Source organism: Schistocerca nitens, chromosome 3 (genome assembly GCF_023898315.1).
Source record: "Schistocerca nitens isolate TAMUIC-IGC-003100 chromosome 3, iqSchNite1.1, whole genome shotgun sequence".
Lineage (NCBI taxonomy): Eukaryota > Metazoa > Arthropoda > Insecta > Orthoptera > Acrididae > Schistocerca > Schistocerca nitens.
This window is the reverse complement of record NC_064616.1, coordinates 888,144,038-888,167,958: the sequence shown is the minus strand read 5'-3', so window position 1 is coordinate 888,167,958 and position 23,921 is coordinate 888,144,038. Positions and strand designations below refer to the sequence as shown.

The 23,921-nt window shown below is 40.0% G+C and overlaps 1 protein-coding gene across 1 annotated transcript in view; it reads left to right on the top strand.

Annotated features, from left to right (window-relative positions):
* LOC126248939 (synaptojanin-1) overlaps positions 1-23,921 on the top strand; it is a 133,553-nt gene that overhangs the window by 22,509 nt on the left and 87,123 nt on the right. Inside the window, exons 6-8 of the mRNA XM_049950453.1 lie at positions 4,760-4,933; positions 8,461-8,630; positions 22,974-23,055. Coding sequence (XP_049806410.1) covers positions 4,760-4,933; positions 8,461-8,630; positions 22,974-23,055 — 426 coding nt within the window. The remainder of the gene's footprint in view (positions 1-4,759; positions 4,934-8,460; positions 8,631-22,973; positions 23,056-23,921) is intronic.

Genomic DNA, 23,921 nt, shown 5'->3' with positions numbered 1-23,921 from the left:
ATGCCTTATCTCCCGCCACTGTCAAGCTCTACTTGGCATAGTGGCTGATGGGAGTAACTAGGTTCGTTCAAATAAAGATATTATGACCAATCACAACCATTTCCAAACTGTCTCTACTGCACAAACACATATTCGTGATTGTTGTGATCATCGTGACATCTTTGTCGAACCATATTTAGCATGTTTCAGCGTATGGCCACTTGGAGCACTAATTGACACTGTCATTCACTTTGCAATGCTGAAATGTCTTTAGTTTAAACACAGCGCCGGTTACGTATTTTATTCACACTGAGCAAAATGTGTTTCGAGAATTTATTCTCATTGTCAAGTGCAGTATTGATGTATGTATTTTTTGTGATATTACAGAGACAAACAATGTGAACGATAGTTTGTGAGGCACAGTACCTGATAATCTCAAAAATTGCTCTTGACAATGAGAAAAAATTCTCAAAACGCGTCGTGCTAAGCATGAAAAAATACGTAACTAGTGCAGTATTTCATTATTTACATAATGAATGACAGCTGCAGGCTTTCAAAAATATCAATTATGACATATGAAATTGACTCAAACATTCCTACTTCCCAGACAGTTATCAGCTCCAGTTACATTGGTTGTTTTTATTAGATAACAAACCTTCATTATATAATAAACATGTCCCTGACAAGTCTTTCGATGACCGTTACGTACATATATCATACATAAAATACAAGGGGGTATCCAATAACTTTTACAGTTTAAAACATTATTTCCCACATTTTACACCTTTTTTTAAGTCCCTTGAAAAGTGTAAAAGCGGAGTTTCACTGTAATAATGTTGCTGAGTGGTGCGAGCAGGAGAGGAAAAATAGTGTTTCTCACCCTCTCACTAAGCAATGTGGTTCAGTGGTTATCACATTGGATTTACATTCGGGAGGACAATCGTTCAAATTTGCGTCTGGCCATTCAGAGATATATTTTATGTGATTTAGGTAAATCACTACCCGCAAATGGTAGGGTAGTTTCTTTGCAGGGGTAGGGCCAACTTCCTTTTCGGTCCTTGAAGCAATCAATCTTGTACTCTATCTCTAATGACCTTGATGTCGATAGGTTGCTAAACCCTTATCTTGCTTCCTTCCTTCCACCTTTTTTCTCTCAGCCCATGAGATGAACTGTAATGTGCACAAGATAAGCTTCAGCACAGATAGAAGAGTTTGGACATTTTACAGATATAATCATGGAAAGTAACCAGAAATTCCTGGCAAAAAGAGGTAAATTGCAGTTCAAATTTTTCAGTTCAACAGTGCTTTGAAACTGCCTTTCCCCGTGTCTGAATTACAGTGCAATCTTAATTACATTTGTGTGTGTAAAAGCACTGTTATTGATTGTAGGAATTCCTTGCACTGTTTCCCTATACAGGGAGACTTTTTGAAACCACGTATGTGGCTGTTGTGTAGGTTAGGGTCCCAGGTATTATCACACCTTGCAGTTGTTTACCCTGGTGGGCCCCAATTTATGAATAATCAGCAAACAATAATTTCCTGTGATTCACTACATGACTAAAGTTGCAGTAGTGACAACATTTATTGAATCCCCTCTGTAGCATAGTGGATAAGTTGTTTAGCTGGTATGCCAAAGGTAGTTGTAAGAATTCCAACCATGTAACATTGTAGATCTAGATTATCCACACCTACTCTGAAGGAAATAAAGAAACAGATAATAAAGCTAAAGAGGAAATTAAGTCCAAGAGGAAATGGAATCCCGGCAGAAGTCATTCAAGCTGGAGGGGAGAGGCTTCACAAGAGAATTCATCAACTAATCAAAAGGATATCGATTGTGGAGCTGATTCCAGAAAATTGGAAGCCAGTAGTCATCTGCCCTATACACAAAAAAGGCAAAAAAAAAAAAAATGGACTGCGCCAACTACATATTAATTGCCCTTCTGAATGTCTGCTATAAGATCTCGTCCAACTGTACATATGGTAGAATCCAACTATTTGCGATGACTGACAAATGTCGTGAAGGTTTCAGAAAGTGCTGTTCAACTTCAGACAAAGTCTGTGTACTGTGACAGCTCACTGTGAAGATGTGGGAATATGGCAAGAGACCTTCACGTGCTCTTCATAGATTTTAAGAACATATATGACTGCATTCACTGGGAGAGCCAGATGAAGTGCCTAGCAGAGTTCGTATTACCCAAGAAACTTGTCAGCTTAATGAGAGTCTGTTTCACTGTTTAAGAAGGCAGAGTGAAACTTGGGAACCAAGTCACATAGAGCTTTAATGTAAACACAGTGTTGAGACAAGGAGATGGGGCATTACCAATATTGTTCAACCTGGTGCTCAAAAAGGTAATTAGGGAAGCTTTCCATAAGAATTTTGAAATGATCCAGGTAGATGGTGAGAAAATAGCACATCTTGGATTTGGCTACAACATGATCCTGTTGCCCAGATCTGAGCAAGAATTTATGTGGATGAGTAACAGCGTGGAGACGGCAGCAAGCATGCTCTCTCTCTCTCTCTCTCTCTCTCTCTGTTTAAGAATGAATCAAAGACTGAGTAATTTGTGATGAGCAGGACACATGCCTATTCAAGAGCCCCACTCCAGCTACTGGTAATAGGAACCTAATACTACAAAAGGTTCATAATTTTAAATATCTGGTGGTAACCTTTATAGAGCATGGATTGTGTCAGGCAGAAATCAAAGGAAGGATCCAAGCCATAAACCAATCATACTTTAATCTGAGTCAGCTGTTAGTCATGCAGTCTCTCAAGGAATTTCTGACTCCAGCTGTACAAAACAATTATCCAGCCTGTGGAGCTATGTGGTCATGGAAAAAACTTAAATAACCATCTTGTGCTTGAGTCAAAAGTGTCAAGAAAGATCTATGGTCTGGTACAAGATGACATCTCTAGGGCAAAGAGGATCTGACATAATTGTGAGCTGGATGGTATCTATAACAGACCAAATATTGTAGGTCTGATGAGAACCAAAAGGCTTATATGGGGAGGGTGGCATATTGTTCATTGTTCGGATGGATAAACACCAATGACCTTTGAAATCCATGAATTTTACCCCCACCCTCATGAAAGAAGACCATGCGGCAGACCAAAGAAAGGTGGAAAGACTTGCTGCAGAAGATGGAAGGACTTGCTGCAGATCAGCATAGAGGGCGACTATGGATGGAAAGCAGGAAATAGAACCCAGTGGAAAAGAGCCTTGTAGTTGTCTGCAGTCCTCTGGACCTGAATACATAAAGTTAAGTAAGAAAGTAGGTAAAAGTTCCATCACATGTCAATATTTTTGCCTATTTATAGAAATGACAATCATCATGAGAACTGATGTGGAATTGGTAGCAACAAGCAGGATTATTCAACATGAAACTGTAAATTTTGATTTCACAAATCCTATAAGCTTTAGTTATGCTCCTGTCTCAGGTTTCACTTGCACAGATGCACAATAAACCAGTTAACAGGTGGTACGGCAGCCAGCAGGTGACACTGTCATCATTGCGTAGAGCATGAATTGATATGTGAGTGCAAGTGTCGTGCCAGCGCTGTGTAACGTACGAGCAGCCTGTCCCCCCCCCCCCCACCTCCCCCCCCCTCCTCCCTGTGCCTTGCCCCTTGGCAGCCCATGTGCTGGAAGTCGGCAAGCAAAGCTTGATTCCTTTACCCCCCACACCCACCTCTGGTCTTCTCCTTGTGAACAGATTACATCTAGTAGCTGACTGCAGGGGGTAACAGACTCTGCATAGCTGGAACAGGCAGTATTTCTGCCTGCTCAGTCCACCATTGTTTCCCCACGCACAACAAGGAAGTAGCTCGTTGTTGATCGTTAACGTGTTGAAATCTAGGTCGCCGGGCTACAGGCTGCTTCTGCGGTATCAACTGGGTTACCACTCTGGCATTCTTGCTGTGCTGTTACAGTTATCTGCAGCATCGTGCAAAAGAATGCTGTGCTAGTGTGCACCTTCTTCCCTCCTATAAGGCTTCTTGCATCAGCCCATGGTGACATTTTTGTGCTGACCCAGCCATGTGTTTTCAACACCCAAGTGAGAGAAGCCATGGCGCAGTAGTGCAGATGTCTGCAAAGCTGTCAAGTTGGTCTATTTCAATGGGTACCACAAATTACAGGATTTTATGACACAAATGAAGAGGCTCATCACAGCTTTAATAGTGTTGTATTGAATCACAATCTCTAGTCACCAGAAAAAGTTATATTACATATTAGGCCATGTCTGTTGTGGGATTTCTTCGGATGCCTAAAACTGGAGATGTTACCTATTTTACAAAATTAAATGTCACACATGACCTTCAAATTAGTGCAGTGGTATATTTTGTGAATATTCATCTGTTGAACATATCAAAAACTACTAAGTTTATATCGGTGTCATAAAAATATATCATACTTTAAGCATAAATATGGAATTATTAATCCTGTTTTCAGTGTATCACATTTACTAATGCCTGGGGAAAATGATGCCCTGGAGTGTGTTCCATCTGTAGTTTCCCCATGTGTGGATAACATCGATGAATGTTAAACTGTCACTTCCTTTCTTTTTTTTCCCTTGATTGCTCTCTTACAGCCTTGTATTGTTGGTTGTGTAAGACTGCTGAAGTGTTAGCTGTTGACGTAGTAATCAGATTCACGTAATACTAAGAAGAAGAAGAAGAAGAAGAAAAAGAAGGAATGAATTTTAGATTTTAACATCGTGCCGAAATGATTAGAGATAGGACAGTAAGAAAAATCAGTTCATTAATACTTCTCATTTCTTTCAGGTTGGATCCCACAAAGTGAAGATGTCACGAGGATTTGAAGCATCTGCACCTGTTTTTGATAGGCATATGAAAATGATGAAACAGCGTTATGGGAACCAGTGCATTGTCAATTTGCTTGGATCTAGTCTCATTGGAAGTAAAGAAGGAGAAGCTATTTTGAGCCAGCTGTTCCAGGTAGTTTTTATTGACCGTCCGTGAAAGTAGCACCAATTGTAAATATTACTCAAAAGTTAATTTTTGTAAACCAATGAGAACATTTAGTATTTTCTACATTTTTAAATATTACATACAGTTTGTATTTTGCTACCCTGAAAATCTAAGCAACTGCAGCTGGTGCAGAGTTAAAATTGATTCATATATTGTGCCAGTTACTAAATAGTTCAATCATATGAATGCAGACCACTGCACTATATGTTTGTGCTGTAATAATGCACTTATGCAATTTGTCTTTCAGGTGTAGTCAGTTTTGAGACAGGTTAATATACAAGGTCTGTTCAAAAAATTCTGCAAATTTGTCCACAAAATTTTTGTAGGCTTACTGTTTACTTATTGTGCATGATCTTCTTCAAAATATTCTCCTCCACAATTGATACATCGTTCCCAACGCCATTTCCACTTTCAGAAGCAGTCTTGGTATGCCTCATGCTGGACCTATTGTTGCAAATCTTCATCCTTTCAATGGGGTTTTCAACTTTGGAAATAAAAAAAAAAGTCTGCATGACCAGGTCTGGGAGTACGGAGAATGAGGCAGCACAGTGATTTCAGTTTTTGTACAATTATCACACACCAACAGAGTTGAATGTGTGGGTGCATTATCGTGATGCAAGAGCCATGAATTGTCTTGCCACATTTCAGGCCATTTCCTTCTCATTTTCTAGCAGGTGTTGCAACACGTCCCAACAGTACCATTGATTAGCAGTTTGTCCCTGTGGCACAAATTCATGATGAACTAATCCTTCAAAGCCAAGGAAAACTATCAGCATGGCTTTGACGTTTGACCTGATTCGGTGAGCTTTTTTTGGTCTTGAAGACCCTTTTCCAACCCATTGTGAAGACTGAACCTTGGTCTCAACATCATGATCATAGACCCACTTCTTATCACCAGTTATGATTCTCATAAGAAACGTCTCGTTTCCAGTTGCACAATCCAAAAGCTCTTCACAGATTGTGAGGCAAAGGTCTTTCTGGTCTTAACTGATGAGCCATGGGACGAATTTGGCAGCAACACAATGCATTCCAAGATGCTGTGTCAGGATTTCATAACATGATCCAACTGAAATGTTACTTTCTTCTGCAATCTCATGGACAGCCTGTCTTCAATTGGTACGCACAATTTCGTTGACATTTCTAACATTAGTATCGTCGGTAGACGTCCTGCCATTTTTAAACTGCGGGAACCATTTGTAACACTGAGTGCAGTTTAAACATTCATTACTGTAGGCTTACTGCATCATTTGGTGTGTTTCTGTAAAGATTTTCTTGAGTTTCACGAAAACTTCTCGAACTCTCCATCTCGAAATTCGCAAACTGAGAGACCCAACTTTCTACTCAATACAGTACTGAACAATAGCTAACTGACATACAGCAATGAAACTTCCAGCAGTTACACATTAAACACAGGTGTGTCCAGGAATGCCAACCGCATTTAGCTCCAACACACCATTGGTGCATAATCACGAATGTTCCTGAATTTTTTTAACAAACGTTTTGCAAAACAATTTGTACAAAATGATTACAAGCGTATTTCGTTAACAGTAATTTTCATGGTTTTCTTAGTAGACTGCATGTAAACTTGTGTAGTACATCTTGGCAGATGTAGGTCTTTAAGAAAAGAGTGTCAGCATAAACTACAGTGTATTATTTTGTATGTTAAGACTAAATAAGAAGTCAAGGATAGTAAACTATGTTGTCCATAAAATACTCTTGTATAAGTTGTGATATAACATACTGAGGGGATAAGCTGTCTAAATATTGCATCTGTATCTGCAAAATAGGAAGCAATAGGTTGTTCTTCAGTTTAAAGAAATGACGAAGATTTTCAAGCAGACTTTGGTGCTGTATATCCTGGGTGCTACAAATTTTCTATTGTTCCTCTGATAATGCCAGTATGTGATATAAAAGATAAAACTGAAATACAAACATCAAAAACAGATTACTGTGTATATATTGGAGAAAAAAGTTCACAACATAATCCATTGAGGAACTGATGGTGACTCTGCAGTAGAGGATGATTATGCTACATGATTTCTTTTGACAGTTTTGCACTTTACCATATTTTCTCCTTGTAAACCTGAATGGCCTAAATGCATGTTCTCATGTATAATTTCCTGAATTAATGTATTTCTTACAAAAATATGATGTGTGTCAAAGCTCTTTATTTTATGAAGAATAAAGCTGAAAATTGACCAGCAGTAATGTAGCACTGCATTATAACTCCATCATATGCCACTCATATAACATATTACTGAAGATATGACTCATCCTTTCTGTGAATTTTTGCTGTGGTCACAAATAATAGTTCCATTTAAGAAAAGTAGTAATAAACATTCCCCAATAGTAGTGTACTACAGCAAAAACCAGCAACACACCATTCTCTTGTTGGGAAATCTCAAAATAATGGTCCTACTGTTGCAGGTGAAGTTTGGCTAAGTGTTGTATGCTCGGTTGACCCTATGATTTTTTTTTCTGCCATGTATCACTTATTTCATCTCTGGCAATGATTTATGTATGTGAAAAATGCCCAGGTTTGGAGTACATGTTACACTTTAGATATCTGAATCTGTCAGCTGTTAAGTCTAAGGATGGCAGGGGCATACCACCACCAATAGATCCATGCATAGTAAAGTCCTGTACTGTTCAAAGCAACCTTTGGATTGAAACTGACATTAGTTTGTTGCAAGTGTAGGAGCAGTAGCAGTTATCACATAGTACATACAACTAGGTTATTGGAAGATACCATACTGGCAAGATACTTACTTGTCGCCTATGCTGAGGTTGTGCTCAAAATATTCATTTCCGAACATAAGCAGAAAGCTGTTCATCCTCCTGATAAAACCTGATCCTTAGATGTACTTTCATATTTCAGATTGTCACCTAACTGTCCTGGAAGCTAATACTGCCTAGTCTGTAACAATTCACAAGCTACTTGTACACCCGAAGGAACACAATGGCACTCACATCAAGGGGTTTGGCTGGTTTTGATTTCCTTTGTTTAAAAAGGGGGGGGGGGGGGGGCGAACGAAAGTTAGTGCATTTAATCTCTTCTATGAACTGCAGATGTTTATGTACAATAAAAACAATTTTAAGAGCAAAATTGATATAATTTTTGGATGATTATCCCAAATAGAATTTTTGGAATAACCATATTTAGCATACATTGAATGTAATAGTAAGATATCGCTGATTTAGTAGTTTAACATATAGGGAAGTGCCTGAATAATCATAATTACGATAAGGACATTTCGTCACAAACCCTTATAATGCTGTAAATAATGTTGCTCATGTGATTATTCTTGAGTGTTATGGGAAATATATTAATTTGCACTGTCTCACTTATTATTCAATGTATGTTATTGACCAAGGTTATTAAATATCAGTTTTTTGAGAAATAATATGCTAGCTGACACATAATACACTTTTAACACCTATTTTCAGTCATTGAATTTTGATCTTACTAAGATTTCTTTCTTTTCTGCCCCTAGGCTCATCATAAGTCTTCAGAGCATGCCAAAGATGTTCCACATATTGTGTTTGACTACCATCAGGAGTGTCGTGGTGGAAACACAAAAAATCTTTCAAAACTCAAATCCAAAGTTGAATTATATTTGAAGTCATTTGCTCTTTTTTACATGAAGGATGATCAAGTTATGAGGTATGAATCTTTTCAAATTCATTCTTGCATTGATATGCATATGTGAGATTTTGCATTGAAGCATTTCCATACCTCACTCAATCATCCCTACCCAATCCTTCTATACAATTTGTTCAGTTATTTAATGTTGTTTGGTTACATATCCATGTTAGAAAGTTGCTGCTAAAGAAAGGGAAGCATGTATGATTTAAGTGAAGTCTAAACGTAGGTGAAAAACAAAAGCATAACAAAGCCAAAATAAACATAAGGATAATAACACAGAAACATTTACAGTGAGGCTCAAAAGATGATGGATGAGTCGCTTATGCACAGGTACACAAGTGAACTTGAAAACAATGTCCTGTACCAAATTAATGTGGTATTTATACCACAGAGTTCATAGCCATACATAGAGGACTACAAAATGTAATGACTTTCCCAAAACAGAATTTCATTATGTGCAGTGATTCCTTGAGTGAATTGCAAACAATAGACAAGTGCTATCCTAAACATTAGTTGGTCTCTGCCAGCTATGATCAAGTTTATGCTGTACGCAATACAGTGATACCCTTTCTTGGGCACTGAGTCACATCAGCATTCGAGGTAATGAGCTGGCTGACAAATTAGCCAAAGGTACAGTGGGGACAGAAATACTCAAACTAGATATTCCAAGGGTTGACTTAAGGACACACATTTGACACCATATCATGAAGAAATGACAAGGTAACACATAATCCCATAAACTACAGACCATCAAATACACCACCAAGGTCTGGCAGGCATCACTACAGAGCTCAAGAAGAGAAGGTATTGCCTTATGCTTTCTCAGAATTGAACATATCAAAATAACTCATGAATTTCTACTGTGACAATAAACACTGCAGTGCGCATGTGGAGAAACATTAACAGTTCATAACATCCTCGATGACTGTGCCGATACCAAAGACCTGTGACATTAATTAGACCTAGGACAATACCTGTCATAGATCGTCGCAGGTGATGAAATAGCATAAGCTTTGTGCTACACTTTCTCTGAAGGAGCAGATATTATGACAAAGTTTTAAGACAACACCATTATATGTCCACTTAGGGGCTCTATGTGGGAAGGGTGGGCCCCTCACCACCAATTTAGAGCCCACGGGCACAACCCAGTCTGTTCTTCACACCTGAACGTGCTACGAATGACAAAATATATTTGCTTTTATCTCGGAACATAAGATACTAACTACGTATATCTCATTGCCGTTTTAACTGTTATGCAGTGGTGCATTGGATAGCACACTGGACTCACATTCGGGAGGACGATGGTTCAATCTCGCATCCGGCCATCCTGATTTAGGTTTTCCATGATTTCCGTAAATCGCTCCAGGCAAATACGAGGAGGGGGCATGGCCGACTCCCTTCCCTAATCCGATGAGACCGATGACCTCGCAGTTTGGTCTCTTCCCCCAAACAACCCAACCCAACTGTTATGCAATGAAAATCGCAGATCTCTGGTTACCACAACAGAGGCAATGAGGATGTAGCCCTTTGTGCTCCTGGCCTAAAAGTAGTGATGGTACAGGATGGGATGAAGACCAAATTAATGTTCTGTTGATATCGAAGGCATTAGATAATGGAATATTAGCTCAATTGGACAGGTGTTGGGGGAGGAGTTGGCTGTGACTTTTTTGTTAGGCCCATCCTTGCATTTGGAGAGAAGTGTGTTGTGGAAAGCATGCAAACTGTGTTGTGGCAAGCATGCGAACTGAAATTGTTATGAATGGTGTGGGATTCTGAACCCAGTATTTCCTGAAGAAGTAAAATGAATTAACCATGGCACCATCTCACCTTGTTACCGCAAGGCTAGTTTCAGTATTAAAATGTGAGGAAAGAATAATGGATTATTTAGGAATAAAGGAGATGGCTCACCTAAACACAGAAGCGCTGTGTTGTAAACAGATACACACACAAAAGGTACAGAGCTTTATTTTGCTAGCTTTTATGTGCGCGCCACCCCCCCCCCCCCCCCCTCCACACACACACACACACACACACACACACACACACACACGCACACGCACACGCAAATGCCTGCCTGGACTGAGGTGGGGATGCAGTGTGAGGTGGGGTGAGGAATGGAGAGGCCGCAGGCTGGGTGGTAGGGGGTTGGGGGGAAGCGTCTAGCGGCTTTTTGGAGAGTGGGGAGCTGTCCATGGGCTAGTGGGGGAAAAGGAAATGGGTGTTGTACACACACACACACACACACACACACACACACACACACACACACGCACACACACTATTTGGTGGGGGATGGGCAACACAGCAAGTTACCTTAGGTTTAGTCCACGGAGGTTACGGGAGCAAAGTATGTGCTATAAGGATAGCTCCCATCTGCACAGCCCAGAAAAACTGGTGGTGGTGGGGAGGATCCAGATGGCACCGGTTGCGAAGCAGCCATTGAAATCTCACATGTCGTGCTCTGTTGCATGCTCTGCCACCGAGTCGTCCACCTTGTTTTTGGCAACAGTTTGACAGTGTCCATTCATTCTGGTTGATAGCTAGTTGGTTGTCATACCAATTTAAAACACTGTGCAGTGGTTGCAGCAGAGCTGATGTATAACATGGCTGCTTTCACAGGTGGCCTGGCCTCTGATGGAGTAGAATAAGCCTGTGACAGAACTGGAGTAGGATGTGCTGGGCGGGTGGATAGAGCAGGGTCTTGCACCTGGGTCTTTCACAAGAGTATGATCCCTGTGGCAATTATCCAAACCCTAGCCTCCCACATTAAAGATACCAACCACTTCCTGCACTGGATCTCCTCCATCCCCACACCTTTACCTCCTGGGTCCCTACTCGTCACTGTAGATGCAACCTCCTTATAGATCAGGATCCCTCATGCTCATGGCCTTGCTGCAATTGAACACTATCTCTCCCAACACCCTGCAGATTCCAAACCCATCACTTCATTCCTTAATCAGCTACATCCTAACCCATAAATACTTCACATTTGAAGGGAAGGTATACAAATAAATTCTAGGCCCAGCCAAGGGCATCCGCATGGCACCTTCATGGGCCACCTAGAGGAAACATTCCTAGCTTCCTCAAACGCCTGTTGTGGTTCAGGTTTATTGATGACATCTTTATAATGTGGACCCAAGGCCAGGACAGCTTATCCTCATTCCTCCACAATCTCAACACCACCTCTCCCATCCACTTCACCTGGTACTCCTCCACCCAATGTGCCACCTTCCTAGATGTTGATCTCTCCCTCTCAGATGGCTCCATCCACATCTCAATCTACACCAAACCCACGAATCACCAACAGTACCTGCACTTTGACACCTGCTACCCCTTCCACACCAAAAAATCTCTCCCATACAGCCTGGCCACACATGGCAAATGCATCTGCAGTGATGAGAACTCCATTGCCCAGTATGGTGAAGGCCTCACAAAGGCCTTCACAGACGGGCAGTACCCCCAGACTTAATACACAAACAGATCTCCTGTGCCATATCCAAGAACCAACCACAAAGAAGTGCTCCCCTTGTCACTTAATACCGCCTAGAACTGGAGCAACTGAACCACGTCCTTCGTCAGAGCTTAGATTATCTATCATCATGCCCTGAAATGGGGGACATCTGACCAAAGATACTTCCTTCCCCTCCCAAAGTGGTTTTCCACTGTCCATCCAACCTCCACACCATCCTAGTCCATCCCTATGCCACTCCCACCTCCAATTTCCTGCCACAGGAATCATACCCTTGTGGAAGACCCAGATGCTAGACCTGCCCTATCCACCCACCCAGCACCTCCTACTCCAGTCCCGTCACTGGCTTATCCTACCTCATCAGAGGCTGGGCCAACTGTGAAAGCAGCCGTGTTATATAGCAGTTCTGCTGCAACCACTGCACAGCATTTTACATTGATATGACAAACATCTTGCTGTCAACCAGAATGAATGGCCAAACTGTAGCCAAAAACAAGGGTGTGTGTGTGTGTGTGTGTGTGTGTGTGTGTGTGTGTGTGTGTGTGTGTCCACACCTTTCCCATTATTCCTTCCCCCCCCTCCCCCCCTCCCCCCCAATACATGTCAGCTGGTTGTGTGCTGCCATCTCACACCATAGTCTATGAAATTGACTGCAACCATAGCTATCCCAGGGACGGCTCCCCACTTTCCCATGAGCTGCTTGACACTTCCCCCCAACCCCACCCCTGCCTGCTGCCTCTCTCCATCCCACCCTCCACCCCACACAGCACCCTCACCTCAGCCCAGTACACTCATCATGGGCCAGGAAAGAGCTGGCAGTCGAATGAGCACAATGTAGGGAGACAGGTATGCGTGCGTGCGTGCACGTGCGCCCACGCATCACTACAGATGTGTGCATGTACGTATGCATGTTTCCTCTACAGTTTGAGAGAGGAATTCAATTGCGAAAGCTAGCAAAGTAAAGCTCTGTACCTTTTGTGTGTGTATCTGTAGACGATGCAGTGCTTCTGCCTTTAGGTGAGTTGTTTCCTTTATTCCTAAATAATTCATTATTCTCAACCAGAACCTTCCGTACATTATAATCTGCACTGGACATGTGCAGTACTGGCACTGTTGTCAGAGAAATTCTGTCTGGCAACGAGTTCTGTGTATTGTTAGTGCAAGATGTGAACCCAAGTTTTTAGGTTGGCACAACACTGTGATAAAGTTAACAATATTAAACTCTCAAAAATGCTGGAGTTCCACACATACATTCTCATACAAGAGAAATTAGCTTATTTGCCGGCCGGAGTGGCCGTGCTGTTCTAGGCGCTACAGTCTGGAACCGAGCGACCGCTACGGTCGCAGGTTCGAATCCTGCCTCGGGCATGGATGTGTGTGATGTCCTTAGGTTAGTTAGGTTTAATTAGTTCTAAGTTCTAGGTGACTGAGGACCTCAGATGTTGAGTCGCATAGTGCTCAGAGCCATTTGAACCAGCCAAATTAGCTTATTTGTGTTTAAGAAACTTGACTACAATAGATTTTAGCAGTGATGTAAGTAATTTCTATAAATTTTTTAAAAGTTTACCAGAAGCAAAAGGTGGCAAGTTTCTTGCAAGCAGGTTTTCATCTTCATCAAAAATCAAAGTTCTCTTTAATACTCATGAAAGCCGTGGCAACAGATTTGTACTGTCAGTAAGTTTTGTATTATTACTTCAACATTTATGTTTGACTGTTTACCTAAGTTGTTACTTATTTGTAATTTTTATTTGTGTAACAGAATGCTTTGTGGTTGAGATGAGATGTCTTGAAATAAATGATAAAAACTGTGATATTTCAAAGAGAGATGATTTTTACGCCTTACTGTGTGTGTGTGTGTGTGTGTGTGTGTGTGTGTGTGTGTGTGTGGTGATCACACATACCTTCATTCCTTCCATATTATTACAATATTTATCCAGATGGTGAAGTGTTTATTTGAAATTGTGAACAGTTTCTTAGTAGTGACTCAGCTCTGTATCAACTGTTAAACACCTATTAAAATGTTTAATGCAAATAGTGAAAATTTAGGGGCTCTACCAAATGTTCAGGGAATATAATTACATTAAAAGGAATATAGTAACTGGATGCATTTACAGATTGCAGTAGATAAATGGAAGAGTACTCATATCTGTTCTGCATCAGATTTTTATTAATTGGGTAAAATCTTTACCATTGTCAATGTTGCTATTGTCACAAAGATTGGTGTTATTGTCAGTCAGATGTTAAGGAACAATTCGCTTGATAAAATGCATAGTCAGTGAATATATGTATAGATAGTTGGTAGTGACTGTAAGGAAGAACCTCGTGCTCTTAGTGTTTATCAGTCATAAGAACTGTGGAGCACTAAAGAACAATTGCCATGTATTTGTACTACAAGTGTGATTATATCATCATTGCTCCATTTGTAACTAAACATAAACATATAAAATAATTTAAAGTTTCACAATAGTTATTCATGAAAAACTGAATCCTGGATATGGTTTTGGTTTTGGCCAGGACAAATTGACTCTGACGACTGTCGATTATCAACCTTTTTGGTAATGTTGAAGCCTGCCATTTGTTCCATATTGACAATAATTGACAGATAATATAATAATAATTTTGGAGCAGAACATTGAATGGTTGTCTGAACACTAGTGCTGAGTTAACTGATCTAAATTTGAATTAGCCTGAAAACAGTTGTATAGTGCCCAGGCATTTCTTGTAAGTTTAACAGCTTTGCCAAACTTTAGTTGTGGTGAGCAGGTGAAGATATAATTGAAATGTATTTGTACTAATGAAAGTATTACAAATTAAAACAAGGGAAAATAATTTTAACTGATGACACATAAAAAGATGCAAAAGTTAACTTTCATTATGGTTTTCATTATGTCTGAAACTACTATGTTTTCTAATTGTATAAGAGGAAAGAGTATTGTTGTTACTTTTTTCAAGAAGGGTTTTTGGTTGGTATTTAGTTTCCTTTTTTAAAAAAAATTATTTGCATTTCATTAGCTAAACTTTTGAAAATCTACAGTTTAGACTTGTTTATACCTTTGTGTGCACATAGTTTACATTTATTACTTTTCAAATTTGGGTATTCATTATTTTTAAATAACTTTCCTTGGCAGAAACAGTTTAGCTTTTAATGTATTTTGTTTATGGTTGCATGTAGTGATGAAATAGAGTGGTACTGCTGTGTAAACAATATAAAATGTGATGACCACAATAATATGTGATGAGCACTAGTGTAAAAACATTTAAACAAAGGTAACATGCCTTTCACAAAACATGACTGGCAAGATTGTGTGTCGTGCTCAAAAGAGAATTTTAAAAATATTACTCTAGGATTAATAAATTTTTGCAGAAAGCTAACTGAAGCATGAGAGAATTCAAGTGATATGCTGGAAAATACTGACATGTCATCTTTGTCTAAAGTGCAGTCTGTGTGTGAACTCTGATGTGCCCCCACAGTACTGTACTAAATACCCGTCAACGTATGGGGAACAATACTGCTGCTATATGTGAGGACATATAGTTGCATGTGTTGTATTTTTATTGATAATGAACTCTGAAACACTATATGGTAATACTTGTCCCTAGCACAGTTCTAAACACTCCTTATATGACTATGGAATGCAATTGGCTGTTCTGCATGTATAATGAATGGACAAAGTTATTGGAGTATTGTTTACTTTCAGATTAATGTTGCTTTTAGTGTTGTATAGTCCAGTAGAAACGGTTTACACCAACATAAAGTAGTAGCTTATAGTTCAGTATTACTGAAGATACACTGCCTGACAAAAAAAGAGAAGCACACACTGGACATGGAGGGATGTCAATGCAACTTCGTACACATACACACCATGGGCAGGCAGTAAATGATTAGAGTTGCAATTCTTTGTGGCAGGTCAAATGGCAACCAGAATGCGTTAGTGTTCCTTATGTTTAATGGTATTGAATAGAATTGGGGAGAAGAGGAATTTGTTGTACAACTCGACTAGAAGAAGGGATCGTTTGGTAGGACATGTTCTGAGGCATCAGTGGATCACCAATTTAGTAATGGAGGTTAAAAATTGTAGAGGGAGACCAAGAGATGAATACACTAAACTGATTCAGAAGGATGTAGGCTGCAGTGGGTACTGGGAGATGAAGAATCTTGCACAGGATAGAGTAGCATGGAGAGCTGCATCAAACCAGTCTCTCAACTGAAAACCACATCGACAACAACAACGTGTTTAATGTTGGTACCATGCCTTGTCATACGGTATGTAAGAGGGGTGAACAGTGTCAGATGTTGAATGGTCACTGTTAAAGACACAGAGGTGCCATGTACTCATATGAGAAAATCATTATCAGCGCCTGACAGTGTTTGAAAGCTACCACTTTGTGGATCTCCATTTGCTCAGCTGGGCAAATCGTGCATTATGAAGATTTGTAACATGATCGGATGTGGCCTACAGTTTATTTATTTATTTTTCATCTTTAAGCATTTACATGCAATCAATGTCGTCATGAGTAATGTACAATATTAAGAAATATAACTATTGTGAGGTATAACACAAAGCTAAAGTATACATTTTAAAAGAGCATACATAATAAAGGAATACATTTGATGCATAAAGATATCCCACATAACTAAAGTGTGCATTTTAAAGAATGTGCATAATAAAAGAATACATTTCATACGTAAGGATTTCTCCACATGTTTAACAGTTAAATGTGGACGCGCGGTTCTGGCGCTGCAGTCTGGAACCGCGAGACCGCTACGGTCGCAGGTTCGAATCCTGCCTCGGGCATGGATGTGTGTGATGTCCTTAGGTTAGTTAGGTTTAACTAGTTCTAAGTTCTAGGGGACTAATGACCTCAGCAGTTGAGTCCCATAGTGCTCAGAACCATTTTTTTTTAGTTAAATGTGGAACTACAGAGACAAAAAAAAAAAGCTTAGGAAGAGGTACAAACAGAGAAGCAAGTTGTTTCGTAAGTCAGGTCTATTTTTGAAGAGTTTTCAAATTCTTTAACACTGTAAAAAGCTTTGTCTTTCAGCCATTTTTTAGTCTTTCTTTTAAATATATTAAGAGAGACACAATGTGCCTGCACCGGTAATGTGTTGAAAAGCCTTATTCCCATGTTGGACTGCATGGAAAAGCCAGTGCTGAAGTATTCACCATCAAGGTTCCAGTCGTCTGCCAGACTCCCAGTTGGGAGGGTACTGGTTAAAATCCGTGTCTGACCTCTTGATGTAAGTTTTGTGTGATTTCCCTAAATCACTCTATGCAAATGCCAGGTTGGTCCCTATGTTAGGACACCACTGATTTCCTTCCCCAGAGCTTGTGCTCTGTATCTTATGACCTCATTGTTTACAGGACATTATTTATTACTGAAATTGTTACCCGTTTCAAACCAGTGCAACTACACTTCGTTTTAGTAACATCCCATGTGCCACAATACCACCTTCACCACTTCACAATCAAACTTTGACCATGGAAACTCAGCGTAAATAATTAGGCTGACCACATCACTTCTGAACACGCACATCTCACACAAGTGCCTCTGGTTGACGATAATGACCAGCTCCAATTTTCAACGTGCTACTACTGATAATAACATGCGAACACAGCGTGAATAGTTAGGCCAAATACGCATCTCATGCATCAACATTTAGCTAGTGCCGCCAACTAATAATGCTGACATCTGCTGCTGTGCTGCACCAAGTGCACACATGACATGTCAATTACAATTTAAAAAGCGTTGTCAACAGGCAAGGATCACTTGTGAGTGCTGAAGATGGCTTAACCAGCTACAGCTGCATCAGTATAACACACACTTTGAAGTAACGCTAAGAATAAACCCCACAGGAAGAAATCATAGGGTGTCAAATCCAGTGACCGTGGAGCCCAGCTGAGACATGCTAAGTTGCCAGCTCCTTGACAACCAACCCAACGGTTTGGTAGAGTTTCATTCAGATATTCATGCACTTGGTGACTCCAGTGAGCTGGTGCCCCATCTTGTTGAAAAATGAATTTGTCTTTGTGCAGCCTTGGAAACAACCAGTTTTGTAACATAGTGAGGTACTGCTGACCGTTAACCATGTTTCTATCAAAGAAGAATGGCCATAAACAGATGATCAGGATATCGCACAAAACATTGACTTTCGCCGAATCTCGTACATGTTCAGTGGCTGCATGTGGGTTCTGTAGGCCCCAAATTTGAACATTATGTTTGTTTATCTGACCACTAACATGGAAAGTCGCTTCATCACTGAACAAGATGCATTGTGTGAAAGTGTTGTCATGTCAATAGTATCAAGAATCTTGTTACAAAATGTCACATGTTTGCGTTTGACATCAGAACGCAGAGCTTGTAACAGCTGTGACTTCTACGGCTTCATAACAACCGACATCTCAAAATACGCCAAATTGTTGTTGTAGGCAGTTGCAACTCACGACTGGCAGGACGTGTTGCTTTTGAAGGACTATGTTGGAAAACAGTTTGAGTTTGTGCAACATTTTCTTCAGGAACACAAGGACGGTCAGGACTCTTTCCTTTACATACACATTCTGTATCTAGAAACTGCCAATACCATCTGCGAATGTTCCACCCATTCGGAGGATCAGTTTGGTACCTGAACCTGAAACGTCTTTGCACTGTAATCATGGAATTGCACTTCGCAAACTCGAGAACACAAAATGATTTCTGCTGTGGAGTAGCCATTTTAAACATACGACGATTACCAAGCAAAACGGAAGGCAACTGACATCTAGCGGCTATTAATATAAACTAGACTATGTATTCGTTTCTCAAATAGCCAAGCCGAGGCACAGCAATCGATAGTTTGGACAAAGTAATACTTCGTAATACATATAATCTTTTTGAAACACCCTGTATAAACAATATCCTAACATGGAAGGATGTAGTATACTCACATATATGTGACTGTGGGATGGGTGATTTTTTTCCCTGCTTATTGTTTATGGGTACTCTGTGTTAGTGTTATATTTCACCCCTTTTATCGGGAGTCAGCTTAAACATGCTGTGGTATTTCTTTTTGGAAGACTTTCGATTATAATGTTGGCTTCGTATAGTTTTAGTACTTCTGTGAGTTAATTCCCTCCAAATTAAATACTAGAGTGAATGACACATAGTATGTTGTGATTTTATTCACATATAATATCGTATGACGTGATAAAAACCTTGTTACAAACTTTTGTTACTGTTCTTGGAGAATGATGGACTGCTGTTCACAACTCTGAAAAAGTTTCTGGGTTCTGGTGTCTCAATGCTGCTGAGAAACTTACCAAATTAAGTGTCTGAAAGTTCCAACACAGAAGACCTTTGACATTCTGAAGTACTAGTAAAAAAAGGTTGAGGATATTGCACTTTTAGCACTCTCCCATAGTCCCCACACTCTCCCGTAGTCCCCCACCCCCTCCCATAGTCCCCACACTCTCCCGTAGGCCCCCACCCCCTCCCACAGTGGCTGCCCCAGTCCCGCAGTGGCCAGTGGCTGCCCCGGTCCCGCAGTGGCTGCCCCGGTCCCGCAGTGGCCGCCCCGGTCCCACAGTGGCTGCTCCGGTCGGGTCCCGCAGTCGCCGCCCCGATCCCACAGTGGCCACCCCGGTCCCCTAAAACTAGTCCCTCCCCTTCTCCTCCACCTACTCTCACTCCCTGTTCTCCTACACCTAGTGTCACTTCCCCTTTTCCTCCCCCTAGTCTCACTCCCCTTCTCATCTCCTGATCTTGTACCCCATCCCTCTCACCCAAACATTCTTCCTAATCCTAGTTACCCTCCCCATGCACCTTCCCCTCTATATCATCTCAAACCACGCTGTCTGTCTATCTCCAACCCCATACTGCTTCCTCCTCTCTCTCCCTTTCCTCTCGTGTCTCCCACTTTCCCATAACCATTCCTGTCCTGTCCGCTTCTACATAATCCTCCCCCTCCTTTCCCTTCCTCATAACCCTTTCCCTTTGTCATAACCCTGTCCCATACCCTTCCTCCTCCTCTTCCTCTTCCTCTTCCTCCTCACTGATAAAGTGCTGTCTTTCATCTATATCTGCGTGATGAGCTGCTGTGAACAACTCCTGTCTTAAAAAACAAGACAACAGACACGTTAATAGGGCTGCAGTCATACCTTTATGGTTTGAGGAACATTAATGGATTGTACCGAAGTGCAACTGGCTTGCTAACTCAACCAGTCTTGATCTCATAACACATGTTTGAGACTATTTGGAATATCGGATGAATTGTAGAATCCTCATATCTGAAATTAGGCCGCCCTGTGGGATCTAATCATCAGTGAATGGCTTCAGCTGCATGTGGCATGCCTGAAGGAACTTGTGGACTGTGTTCTCACTGAACAGAGGACGTGAGCAAGGCTAGAGGCAGCATTAGATGGTATTAGCATGATGGCCCCTGAGGCTGACTAATTTGTTGGACATTGTGCTTGTTTTTCTACTAATGTATTTACAAAATTCCAGTTTTCTGCATTTAAAAAAAAAAGAAAATAAATTTAAACTGCAATTATGACATTTAACAGAAGAACAATATTTAACTCGAAAAGTGTACTGGACTCAAAGCAGTTGTCACATTTGTCACTTGTGTTAGGGAACCCCATCATACTAGTCACTGTTATTACAATATCAGAATTATTCCACTGATAGACCTGGCACCTTCTCAAAAGTTGTAGCTGTGATAATTTTCTAGTAGTGATACAAATCCTCATAGGCCTTTTGTTTTAGCCCACAAACAGCGTGTGTTTGTTAGCATTCAAAATTATTTAAACTTAAGTGTGCACTGTTTAATTTTTCAAGCAGAATTATTGTAATGGTGTGCGCTAATGAAAGTATGAGACAGTTATTTAGAGAGAAAGTCCATTGCGAGCAAGGTAGAAACTTTGACACAGCTGGACTGTGGAAGAAGACTACACAAAGAGTTTTGTCAAAAACAGTTAATCGATAAAGGGAAATGAGTATCTAATAACGTTAACATAATTTGCGTGCATAGAACTTTAGTGAAACATTGAATCTTGTTAGTATCTTACGTAGACAGTGGGTGAACGCCAATTAGCTCCAGTATAATAGATGTAGAGGAAATATGGGCGGAGTTTAAACTGATTGTAGTTCATTCTCTGGAAAAGTAAGTTGATTAAGGATGGAATAGACCCATCATGGTTTAATAACAAAATTCAAAAAATGCCAAGTGAACAGAGATTGTTGAACTCACAGTTAAAAAAAGGATGCAGAAATGTTGCAGGCAAAAGTTAGTAGAAATTCATGTGTGTATAAAAATAATGGTACATGAACCACACAACTACTTCCACCATCATATGTCAGCGAAAGATCTTGTCAGACACCTGCGAAAATGTTAGTCCTATTGAAAATCACCAAGCAGGTCAAAGGCTTCTATACAGACACTTGCCAACTGGATGTGCCAATAGGTGGAAGTGGAAAAAAACCGAAGTTTTAAATTTTGCATTAAAAAAAAATGCTGTAATGTTTGAATACAGTATTAGTGTTGTGCTGCTTGTCACAGTCACATCAATCGAATATTGAGGTGTGGAGATGTAAATTCATATGAAATGGAATGAGCACATATGGACAGTAGTAGGGAAGGTGAATGGTCGTCTTCAGTTATTGGCAGAATTCTAGAAAAGTGTAGCTCATTTATAAAGGAGACAGCAAGTAGAACACTAGTGCAACCCATCTCGAGTGGTGCCAAGGTGTTTGGTATCCTTACCAGTTTAGAGTTAAGGCAGACATTGAAGCACTTCATAGGCATCTTACTAGATTTGTTACCAATAGCTTCAATCATTGCACAAGTATTATGAAAATGCTCTGTAAACTCAAATGGGAATCCATAGAGTGTAGACAGCATGCTTTTTGTGAAACATTATTAAGGAAATTTAGAGAACCAGCATTTACAGCTCACTGCAGGACAATATTACTGTTGCCAACATACATTTTTCTGTATGGACTGTGGAGATAACCTGAGAGAAATTAGGTCTCATACAGAGGCATATAGATAGTCGTTTTTCCTGTTCTCCATTTTCGAATGGAGCAGAAAAGGAAATGACTCAGTGGTACAAGGTACCCTCTGTCATGTATTATATGGTGGCTTGCAGATTATGTAAGTAGGTGTAGATACAAGGGGTGTTCAGTAAGTAATGCAACTTATTTTTAAAATTTAAGCAGATTGGTTCTATAGAGGATTCTAATATGCTTTATTATTCCCCACCCTTTTGGCTGCAAAATACTATTTTTCTACATAATCACCGTTCAGTGTAACATCCGTAAACCACCTTACTGGAAGGGCCTGCTTGCCCATGTGGTGCCGCTCTACTGGTAGACATTGGAACCAATATCTTGCTGCATCAGTCATCTCCCCATCATCCATGTACTGCTTCTCGTGGAGTGCATCCTCGATTGGGTTAAACAGATGGAAGTCTGAAGGTGCGAGATCCAGGATGTTGGGTGGATGAAGAAGAAGACTCTCAATGAAGTTTTATGAGCTCTGTGTTGCCTTACTTATTGAATGCTCATTGTGTTTCATGTGTGTATAGGATGACCAAAAGTTAAAAGTAAAGTAGCAAAGATTTCCATATCTGAAGCAGTGAAGGAACTGTCATATAATTTTTATGTGGGGTGAAAGGATATGAACTGAGGGAAAACAACCAATTTTAAAATCAGATTAGAAGTTTGTAGATTTAAATTAAATTTGAAGTGCATGGAATTATCTTTTCAAACGTGTTGTGTGTTGCCAACCTATCATGTGCAGCAATCACTGCTGAGGAATGTTGCTTTGGGAATTAGGTATTTACCATGAAATTGCAAATTACACTTATCAGTTCGATACCATGTAAGTTATTTACGCTCCATGTCTTTTCATATTCCAGTGAACAAAAAGGCGCCATAAGAACCAACTGTTTAGACTGTTTGGATCGGACCAACTGTGTGCAGACATTTTTTGGACTGGAGGTACATAAATTATGTTTTGTTGTTTTTGTTTACATTCTTATTTTTAATGTAGCATCATTATAAGTTAAGTTTTCATGTAGAGGTGATATTTATTTTAAAATTTGTTCATTATCTTTATGTCCACAGCAGTTTCCATTATGTAAATTCCAGTATGTTATTGGTCTGGAGTATCCAACTGTATTGTAGCATGACAGTGCCCAGATGTAATATGTAAACTGTTGTTTCTTTTTTTGGCATTATCTGATTCTGATCACAATTTTAAAAATGGCACAAACAGTAAAACAAATTACTTCGCTGGTGAAAATAAGGTTGTCACCTCTGTAGAAAGTTACATTGAGTAGAGAAGTATGTTAGCAACACAATATATAATTTAAATTTTAAACCGAGTTGCCTGTTAATCTTGGCAGACAGAAAACAAAAGGGTTATGATGTATGTTATCAAAATGTGTGTGCTGAATAGCTTTACTACTCTTTAGTGGTGATAATACCATGTAAGTATTACAGCTTTAAGTAACTGATATTCGTAGAGACACCTTCTGGAAAGTGCTTGCTCTTTGATGCATTTTTCTAAAAACTGCCACTGTTTCAGAATGGACAAGAATTTGTCAAATTTTGACAGAAGTCTAAGAAAATGGAGCTGTTGCCAAGTATTTAAAAGGAGACAGTGACTAAAATAAGTCACATGAATAAAACAGGTTTAGCTCTGTTGATTAATCTAAAAGTTACGTGAATGAAGAATACATTTCATTCACCATGTCCATAGGACAGAAACTTTTGTTGTTCCAAGATGACTGGTTTCAACAGTCTTACCCAGCCATCATCTGATCTATGTGAATGAAGAACACATTTCGTTCACCATGACCAGA